Source organism: Nylanderia fulva, unplaced genomic scaffold, assembly GCF_048542155.1.
Source record: "Nylanderia fulva isolate GAGA-0341 unplaced genomic scaffold, ASM4854215v1 Scaffold515, whole genome shotgun sequence".
Lineage (NCBI taxonomy): Eukaryota > Metazoa > Arthropoda > Insecta > Hymenoptera > Formicidae > Nylanderia > Nylanderia fulva.
The window spans coordinates 5,776-17,304 of NW_028190605.1; the positions used below are offsets into that span (position 1 = coordinate 5,776).

At 29.8% G+C, this 11,529-nt stretch overlaps 1 protein-coding gene across 1 annotated transcript; it reads right to left on the reverse strand.

Annotated features, from left to right (window-relative positions):
• Positions 1 to 733: 733 nt before the first annotated feature.
• LOC146721240 (uncharacterized) lies at positions 734 to 2,276 on the reverse strand. Its single transcript, XM_085487267.1, has one exon. The coding sequence runs from the start codon at positions 1,838 to 1,840 to the stop codon at positions 734 to 736; it is 1,107 nt and encodes a 368-aa protein (XP_085343393.1). The 5' UTR covers positions 1,841 to 2,276.
• Positions 2,277 to 11,529: the final 9,253 nt, after the last annotated feature.

Below are 11,529 nucleotides of genomic sequence, written 5' to 3' on the forward strand. Positions count from 1 at the left end.
TATTTATAGCAATATTGACATTTATGTATTATTTGCAAAATCGATATAATTTCGATATATACAAAAACATGCACCTCTTTATGTATATATCGTTAGATATAAATACATAAAATTTGTGTTATATTTATTTGAGGAATTTTTTCCTAAAGATTCTTTTTTTAGAATTTTGGAAAAGGCGACAGTTTATTTTCTTCGATAATGTAAAGAAAATGTTGCCTCATATTATCAATACGATTCGAATATGTCATATTACAAGGATTTTCTCCTAAAGCTATAGTTGTAGCGAAAGCTGCAGCATAAATTCCACAACATGTGCCATCAGGTTGTTTTTGAACCTTTTCAAATATAATATCATTTGCACTTATTTGTGGATAACGACGATGAATGTAATTTTTTTCTTTAGGCACTAATTTATTGTATGTACAATCGGGTAGACTGTCATACACTCGAAGCTTGGTGCCGTCAAAAAATATACATCGCCAATGATTACTGCAATTTCCTCCAATAATTTGTAAGCTTTTGTTGCTACGACTTGCTTCAATTAAATGAGAATACTCTAAATATAACACACTTTGTGTTTCAAAAGGACATGTATTTTTTACGACGCGCAAGAATTTGTCCAATAAATCGTCGTTTATTAGACTATCCACAGGTAATACATTTTTCTCTATTTCACTATCAGATATAGGACGATTATCGAGAAAATTTTTTTGTCGTGCCATATCGTTTTCAGTTAGTTCTTTTTTATTTTGTAACTATTTACAATAGCGCAATCGTCATCTTGTTCCGCACTTATAACAGTAACAGGAGTGACAGTTGCTTTCATAGATAAACTATTATATTCGCAACATTGACTTTCTTTGATAATATTTTTGTTTTCTGTATTACATTGTCGACAACTATTTAATTTTTTTACTCCTTTTTGAGCTTCTATTATATAATCTGGATTTCTAATAGGCATATGTCTATTATGCCGACTATCCAAGATTTCTGGCAGCATGCAATTATAATAGAAATTTGTTAAAAAGGGTAGCATTTTATTACTCCAAAAATCATTATCCTTTATAACACGTATTATTTTTAAGCTTTTTGGCGTCCACATAGTAAAAACACAATATTCTCGCCGCGTTATATTTAACTGGCCTTGAATTTGATAGAAATATTTATGATTTTTATTCATTTGTTCTGAATTTTTCTTATCAAAGATGTTCTTTAGTGGAGTCATCTTTATAGCTTCTTCAGCTGTTAAGTTCTTAGCTGAGTGCGGACATTTTATTTCTACCAGACCATCTTCATCTATAAGTCCATCTGGAGAAGCACCCAAGTATGGATGTTCAATATCAATGAATAATCCACAAGGTTTAATCTCTTTTTTTAGTATTTCGGCTAATTCTTTTCTCGCAATTGGTTCTTTTTCGCGACCATATTTCATTGCCTCGGTTTCAATAGCAGAAGGATATAAAATATTTTTCACAGGCAATGCGCAAGACGTTTTCATTCTTTTACAACATACGGTTCCAAAATTAGATGCCGTTAACATTTTACGTCTCAATTGTAGCCATTGTGGTGATTCATTTTGTTTTGTAGTGTCGCGTTCAATTTTTTGCCAATTTTTTGCATTTTCGGACAATTTTTTAAAATGATTTTGTCGAAATTGCTCGATTACATCGGACGGTAGATCCGGTTTTTGCGAGTGTGGACCATAATAAGAGTCTGTTCCCGATTCTTGTTTGAATTTTTTTGATCTTCCTTCTATTTGTCGATACTCTTTATTTTTCTCTAATTTTTCTCTTCGGCGCTTCTCCAACTTCTCGACAATAGGCGGAACAGTCTTATTCATGCTTTTATGTACTTCTGTAATTACTTGTTGCGTATTAAATTGCAAAACTGCCCCCGCAACTCTAGCATTGTAACCACCTTTTTTATTAACAAGAATACGTTTGCCGCCAATTTGTGCGCAGATCGACGAATTAAATGACTCTGTAATGTTATTCGTATAATTTAACAATAAGCTGTCAGAGTAACCACTTATATACTCGACAGCTTCTTCTATTTCTAATTAGAGACCATGTGATTTTAAAGAATCTATATAATTTTCTTCTCCATCGCAAGTCTCTTTGCCACGTTCTTTGCATTGCTTGTGATCGCCAAAAACATGCCTAGGAATGTTTAAAATATCTTTTTGTAATTCCATAGCCTGACGATGTTGAGGTTGCCGTTCTTGTCTTCGTAGAGCGGCTGCCTCAGTTATTTCCTTTCGTATTTCTAAAATTTTGTTTTTTATTACATTTTGCACTTGTATTAAGCCAGGCCGTCTGAATGTTTTTGGCCGAGTTTTCTCTGCTACAGTTTTAATTTTTTTACATAAATTACGTAGCAGATGATTCGTGCATTCTATTTTGGTAACTGTTATCATATGTTCTCCGTATGGATTATTATTTTTAATACTTTGGTTATAATTTTAATGGTTTAATACGCTACTGTCACCGTCAGCAACAAGCGTTTTAAAAATTAGACCATGCATTTCGAGGCTACAATTAAAACCTTCTGCAATGGCATCGCTCTCCATTTTTGTGGAGCTTACGTTGCGATCAAAATTTTTATAGCAATTGTGAGTTTTCGGCTCGATACTTCTTCGCTCTGCCATATCGCATATTATGCAATATTTATTTTTAACACCGACGTAGAGAACCTTTCTCGTGCGGTAACCAATTATGGCTCCAATACCGGCAGGAGAGTCGTACGTGGTACCATACGATCTTTTCATCCAACTACCATCCGCTACAACTGTTATATACGGAATACCGTTTATAACTTCGTTGTTATCAAGAGCGATTTTTTTTTCAATTTCACCAGCCGTTTTCATATTTTCTATAGATGTGTTTACAAACTCGTCGACTAATTTGTCTCTACTCTTGATGTACATTGGCTCGGACATACTAGGAACATTCATGACTGCAAGCTGCTTTTCCAGCTGGGCATAACCAGTTCCCACAGTAAGTGTTCCTGCTACAGCAGCCGTATTAATGTTCATTATTTCCGGTTTTGTGGGTTCTGACCAAATGCTGGCTTTTGTTTTGCACATTTTACATTGGAAGAACAGCTGGGTTTTCAACCCACATTTTTCAGACTTTATAAGTAACAAATTTTCAATTGACGAGCAGTCCAGTGCTTTATTATGTCTGTCAAAGATTCTGTGCAGCTCAGTCCATATAAAAGAAAAGTCCATAATGCGACGGCCTGCAGGCAAATTTTCTTTGATATCATCTTTATCAATAGAGCTCTTTTTAATTTTTTCTATAACATAATATTTGTCATCTTTGACACCATTTTCTACATTGCATATATCTGTATTTGACTCTAGACATCGCATTACTTGAATATTAGAATCCATTGTATCGGTAAATGATTCTACCGATTTTTCAAAATCAATGGATTTATCATAATGCATGCTTTTGGAGTCATTGGAATCATCAATATACATGCTTTCGGAACATTTATCTATGCCAAGTTTAACATTTTGCTTTACAGAATACATAGCTGTATTTGACTTCTGATACAGCATTGATTGGATTTTCGAATCCGTCGTATCGGGAAATAATTCTTCCGATTCGACGGATTCGCTAGTATCCTCAACGCTTCTCGTGTCAATTAACTTTTCGTTATCGTCGAAAAGACGAATATCTTGTTCGACATACATGCATGTATTTGACTCGAGACACTGCATTGTTTTGATATTTGAATCCGTCGTATCGGGAAATAATTCTTCCGATTTGTTTAAATCAACGGATTCGCTAGTATCCTCAACGTTTCTCGAGTCAATTAACTTTTCGTTATCGTCGAAAAGACAAATATCTTGTTCGACATACATGCATGTATTTGACTCGAGACACTGCATTGTTTTGATATTTGAATCCGTCGTATCGGGAAATAATTCATCCGATGTTTTAAAGTCGACGGATTCCATACTAACATCTTCAATGCTTCTCGAGTCTAATTTATTAGCTAATCGAACATCTTGTTCGACATTATACATACCTGTATCACTTACAATTTGACACATCTCCGACAAGTTTTTTACGTCTTGCTTTGTCTTCTCACTGATAAGTAACTGTCGCCTGCAAGAAAACATTTATTGATAAGTAATTTGTTAAATATTATTATAAAAATTATAAAAAAATATTTATATATAAATATTTTTGAAAACAAAATCTTTTAAAAATAAATCTTTATTTTAATGTACAATTAAAAATATATTATTAATTATAAAATTATGTATTACTGAAAAAATAGATAGCTAACAATATAAATACTACTATTGTAGCGCACATGCAAACCACATCTAATGTAAAATTGTAATTGTAATTGTGTAATATTTTTTTTAATTATCAGCACACGAATAGATCGCCTCTGGAATTATTTTTTAAAACAACCAGCACACGAATAGATCGCCTCTGGAATTATTTTTTAAAACAACCAGCACACGAATAGATCGCCTCTGGAATTATTTTTTAAAACAACCAACACACGAATAGATCGCCTCTGGAATTACAGTTTTAAAACAACCAGCACACGAATAGATCGCCTCTGGAATTACAGTTTTAAAACAACCAGCACACAAATAGATCGCCTCTGGAATTATTTTTTAAAACAACCAGCACACGAATAGATCGCCTCTGGAATTATTTTTTAAACCAGCACACGAATAGACCGCCTCTGGCACTAACTACTATAAAAACTATAATAATAATTATCAATTATACATGAAAAAATAAACAAAGGATTGCATTATCTTTCAGATAAAAAAAATTGAGAATTGCATTTTAATAAAAAAAAAATTAAAATAAAAATTAAAAATAAAAATAAAAATTGCATTTTAAACGTCTATTTGAATGTTCTTATAAAATTACACCTACATACATACATACAAATATATATATATATATATATATATATATATATATTTATATACAGAGTAAGCCATTTTAATCTTTGCACTAAAATTTCTCAAAATTCAAAAGTTTAAGACAAAAATGTTTCAGATAAAAGTTGCATGGTTTCAAGGGGGACATGAGATGGTGTCATTGATTTGACCTTGAATAGCCATTTGAAGGTTACGTGACGGTCAACTTTAATTTCTTAAATGGAACACTATATTTTTTCTTGCATACTTTTATAGCTGACTTCAAGATCTTTCCAAAACACTACAATAAAATATTTTTTCATTAAGTATTTTTCGAGTTATAAGGCTGCAAATTTGCAGTATTTTGACATAAAATACAAAATCTTGGGAAATATTCATTTTTCGATTATCATACCTTAATACTTTTATGCACAGAATAATGAGACGAATCAATTGGTGTAAAGAAAACACATAGTTGTCTTAAAGAAAAATTATCTAACTGCTTATTGCAATTTTCATATTTTTTTTAAAGGTAAATATGTGTTTTCTTTACACCAACTGATTCATCTCATTATTCTGTGCATAAAAGTATTAAGGTATGATAATCAAAAAATGAATATTTCCCAAGATATTGTATTTTATGTCAAAATACTGCAAATTTGCAGCCTTATAACTCGAAAAATACTTAATGAAAAAATATTTTATTGTAGTGTTTTGGAAAGATCTTGAAGTCAGCTATAAAAGTATGCAAGAAAAAATATAGTGTTCCATTTAAGAAATTGAAGTTGACCGTCACGTAACCTTCAAATGGCTATTCAAGGTCAAATCAATGACACCATCTCATGTCCTCCTTGAAACCATACAACTTTTATCTGAAACATTTTTGTCTTAAACTTTTGAATTTTGAGAAATTTTAGTGCGAAGATTAAAATGGCCTACCCTGTATATATATATATATAAATAACTTAATTATTTTTGAAATTTGAAGACATGAAAAAATAGTTTATATCGACATATTTAGTACAAAAGGGGACATCATATAGTAATAAACGATTATTTGATGAGTAGAAACATTGAGGGCATTACAAAGTCAACTTCATTTTTTAAAATGGAATGCTATATTTTTTATTTTATAGGCTTTTTAAATACAAGTTTATTGATATTACATACAGATATTCAAGGTCATAAATACATAGTAAAATAAAAGTCAAATGTTTGACTTGTATTCCAATTGTAATAAAAATTTGAAGTATTGACCTTGGACTTGACGACACGGATAAATTTTATGTGTCAAATGATGTACTGCTTCTCTTACTTCTAATAAAATATTTTTAAGTGTTGCAGTTATTCGAGCAATCATGTATCATTATTACGAATTGTACATAGTTTTGAATACACATGTTTTTTATATTGCTCTATAAAAAATAATTTAAGAGAATGTAATCTAATGACCTGAGTCCAATCTGATAAATTATATTTATTATGGGAATATATGAAAAGCATTGTGTATTCTGAATGACTATAAAAGAACTCATAATAATTATATTATACATATGATTGCTCGAATAACTGCAACACTTAAAAATATTTTATTAGAAGTAAGAGAAGCAGTACATCATTTGACACATAAAATTTATCCGTGTCGTCAAGTCCAAGGTCAATACTTCAAATTTTTATTACAATTGGAATACAAGTCAAACATTTGACTTTTATTTTACTATGTATTTATGACCTTAAATATCTGTATGTAATATCAATAAACTTGTATTTAAAAAGCCTATAAAATAAAAAATATAGCATTCCATTTAAAAAAATGAAGTTGACTTTGTAATGCCCTCAATGTTTTTACTCATCAAATAATCGTTTATTACTATATGATGTCCCCTTTGTACTGAATATGTCGATATAAACTATTTTTTCATGTCTGCAAATTTCACAAATAATTTATTCGGTTACTTTATATAAATCACATACATACATATAAATATATACAGGGTGTTCCATTTTAATCGTCTCATTGTCAGACAAATATTTCTAAAAATATTAGAGATACGAAAAAATGATTCGAACAAAAGTTATTTAACTTCGAGGGTGACATAAGATGGTGTCATTGGTTTGACATTGGATAGTCGTTTGTAAGTCACATGAAGGTCACTTTGAATTTTTTTAATGGAATCCCCTATTTTTTATTATATAAAAATTTATGTAGCTTATCTTGATAGCTTTCCAAAACCCTATAATAAAGTATTTTTTCATGGAGTACTCTTTGAGTTATAAACGTTTAAAGTTAACAATTTTTGACATGAAGAATATCGTGAATATTTGAAATGTAATTTGAATTATCGTTTGAAATGTAAAATATCGTGTAAGGAAAACAGATAATTCTTTTAAAAAAATTTAATATTCAATATGCAGCTGCATACTTTTTTTTATAAGCAACTATGTGTTTTTTTTACACTAATTCGTTGGTCTCATCTTTCCGTGCAAAAAGGTATGATTACCGAAAATGTAATATTTTACAAGATATTTTACATTTTGTCAAAAAATTGCTTCATTGAACCTTTATAACTCAAAGAGTACTCCATGAAAAAATACTTATTATAAGGTTTTGGAAAGCTATCAAGATAAGCTACAAGAATATATAATAAAAAATAGAGGATTCCATTTAAAAAATTCAAGGTGACATTCATGAGACCTACAAACAACTATCCAATGTCAAACCAATGACATCATCTTATGTTACCCTCGAAGTTAAATAACTTTTGTTTGAAACATTTTTTTGTATCTAATATTTTTAGAAATATTTGCCTCAGGCGATTAAAATGAGACACCCTGTATATATTATACATATACATACATACATATACACAGTATTTAATGTAATGGTGCGCATATTTGAGATGTTTCTGATAATTAAAAAATTTATATTGTACAAATTAATTTGTTTCAAGGCTATTACGTAACAGAAAAATTTGTAAAAAATTTTTTTCATGAAAAAATGAATGTCATAATTTTTTTTTAAATAAAAGCATCATATTCAATCTAAATCAATTTGTTACAATATTCTGCATCAAAAATTATAAAGATAAAATTGTAAAAAAGTGAAAAGTTTACGAGATATTTGAGTTTTAGAGAAAATATGTAGCTGCTGGTTTACAATTTATATCTTTATTTATATCTGTGTTTTCTTTACACCAATTGATTTAAAATTGGAATAAAATAATCAGAAAATGATTTCATGAGATATTTCATAGTTTATGTACATTATGAAAGTATAATATATCTCATAAGCTATTCGCTTTTTTTGGCCATCCTACATTACAACTTATGCAGAATATTGAGAATCGATTTATATAAAAAAATATGATTTTATTAAAAAAAATTCAAGGTAACACTAATTTTTTTTATAAAAAATTTTTTTCCTCATTTTTTATTGCTTGTAATAGATTGCACAAAACAGATCAATTTTTACAATATATATTTTTTTCTAAACTGTTGCAAACATTTCAAAAATCGTACGTATTGTTACGCTGAACATCGTATTAATATATATATCAGGAGACGCGGTAGTGTCTCCGGCCATGTTCAAACCCTAAAAAACCTTAAAAGACACTACAAGTCTCCTTATCCTGCACCATCAAAGTCCATTTTTTGGGGGTGTAGAACTACTAAAATATAAAAAATTTTGAATTGCACGTAATATAACCTGAAAGACGGCAATTTTTTATAATAAATAAACACAATTTAAATGTAATATGTAAAAACATTGTGAAATGGTTACTTAGTTGAATGCAGAAATGTTCTCCAGAAGGAAACTGTATGGTTACACTTCGTTATATTACCAAACTTCCTGCAATATTTACATTTGATTAATAATTTTGAATTATAATATATATTGTATATATGTGCAACACATTTTATTATAACATATTATACATTTATTATTTTAGAACAAATGAAAAAAATTCAAGAAATATATATTAACATTAAATATAATTAAATTAAATATAATAAAATGTATAATGAATTGAAAATGTTCTGAATAAAAATATGGTTTAAAAAACGTAAATTATTTATTATTTATATTAGAAAAGACAAATTTAGGATAAAGGCAGGAAGGAGGGCGGTAGGGTATGAGAGGAAGTTGGAGGAAGGAAGGGGAGGAAGTTTAGCGAGGAAATGTTTTGAGGATATGAAAGAGAGGATAAGGGGAGGAAAGGAAAGAACGATGTGGGAGGAAGAGAGGGGGAAATTCTGGGAAGAAAGAGGAATAGAAGGGAAAGAGATGGAGGAAAAAAGGGGAAGGGGAGAGGAAGTATATGAGGGGTGGGAACAGAAAGACAGGGAGAGGCAGAAGGAGGAAAGATGGGAGAGGATAAGAGAGTCGAGATATAATAGATGGTATGGGGAATGGAAGGAGGAGGGTTTACCGGAATACCTGAGAAAGGGATGGGGGGAAAGTAGATGGAGAAGGATAGTTAGGTTCAGAATGAACAATGAGATGAGAGGGGCGAGATACTGGGAAGAAGAAGGGAAAAGAAGGTGTAGGTTATGCGGGATAGAAGATGAAACATGGGAGCATGTGATAGGAGAATGTGGGGTGAAGGGGGGAAGGGAAACTGGTGGGAAAGAATGAAAGGAATACTGCAGGAAGGAGGAAAAGGGGAAGGATGGATGAGAGAAATAGAGAAAAAGAGGGAAGAGGGGAGAACGGAAGAAAGGAGGGAGGGAGGGGAAAAGGAGGAAGGAAGTATGAGGAGGAGAATGAGTGAGGTATGAATGAGGTGGTGGAGAATGTATGGGGAATCGGAAGCCGAAGCGAAGCGATAGGTAGGGACGGCTCTTTCTCTCTCTAAAGTAGTAGATAAGTAGGTTAAGGTAGAATTAAGTTATTTGTAAATTAGATGTAAGAGTAGAGTTAAGAGTAGATATAAGTAAGATTGTAAGAGTTTGTAAGGTTGGGGAACGCTCCTTCAAAAGCGCCTTCAATCCCTTAGGGGACGAATAAAGAATTGAATTGAATTGAAATTGAATTGAATTATTATTTATATTGTAACTATTACGTACAATAACTTTGCTAGAACCAAGGAAAAGATATATATTATTTAAATTCAGTCATTTTAATATCATCAATCAAACATCTTCAATTAAAATTTAAATTGTATTAATCATTACACATTGTTAATTAATGGAAATAGAGAAATTATATCGATTTTCTTAAGTCAATCATTAATGGAAGAGATTCGCATTAAATTTGCTATATTTAATCGTCAATTAAATATTTTTTAATTGTTTCTGCTCAAATCAATTGTCAATTGAATTGTCTTCGATTGAATCTGTTTTTTTCAATAGTCAATTAAAGTACTTCTAATTAAAATTAACTCATATTAATCGTTAATTAAAAAACTTTTAATTAAATTAGCTTGTATTAATTTTTAATCGATCGTTCTCCGATTAATTTCGTTTATATCAATTGTCAATTAAATAATCTTTAATTGACTTCGATCATATTAATTGTTAATTAAACGATCTTCGATTAATCTAGCTTATATCAATTGTCATTGTAACGAAATCTAATTAATCTTTCTAAAATTAATCGTCAATTAAAAATATTCTAATTAAATCTGTTCATATCATTTGTTCAATTATTAAAAATTTAATTGATATTTTGCCATCTCTGATACCGAGTAAACACGAAGGGATCATTTACGAAACAATTACATAATAATCTATATATGTATATGTTATAGATTGGCGAAACAAAACAATGACGTATCATTTATGTCAATAACGTAATGAATTTGTTATGCAATTTTGGTGTTACTTTGTTATGTAACATTTATGTATTTTGGTTAATATAAATGTGTATACGAGTACTCTAAAAGTTTCGTAAATACTACGTAATTTTAATGACATAATTGTAACGTTATGTTAAATATGTAACATTAATATTATTTTGTTGATATCAATGTATATATTCTGTAAAAACCTTATTATAACTATTATATATAATTATAATAACAAAATTGCGATGTCACATAAAATAAAAAAGATATCGCAATTTTGTTATTATACTGTATGTAATAATTATAATAAAGTTTTTACAGAATGTATACATTGATGTCAACAAAATAATGTTACGTATTTAATATAACGTTACAATTAGTTATTAGAATTATGTAGCATTTACGAAACTTTTAGAGTATACACATTTATATTAACCAAAATACATAAACGTTACGTATTTAACATAACGTTACAATTATGTCATTAAAATTACGTAGTATTTACGAAACTTTTAGAGTATACACATTTACATTAATCAAAATACATAAATACATATATAATAAAATAACGCCAAATTTTTACTTGGACACGGCCAAGATTTTAAATATGAAATGATCTCATATTTTGAGATTTAATTTCAATACCCCTTTAACCCCCCTACGGAAAATAAACAAATGAATGCAAGAGAAAAATATAGATCCGAAAATCGCTGAATCGGGAATCGAACCCGAGACCTTTCGCTTGCCGGGCGACTGCTCTTCCAGCTGAGCTATTCAGATCCTTTCGATTCTATAGTTTTCTCTGTTTAATTAAGTTAAATTTTAATTTAATTAAATTGT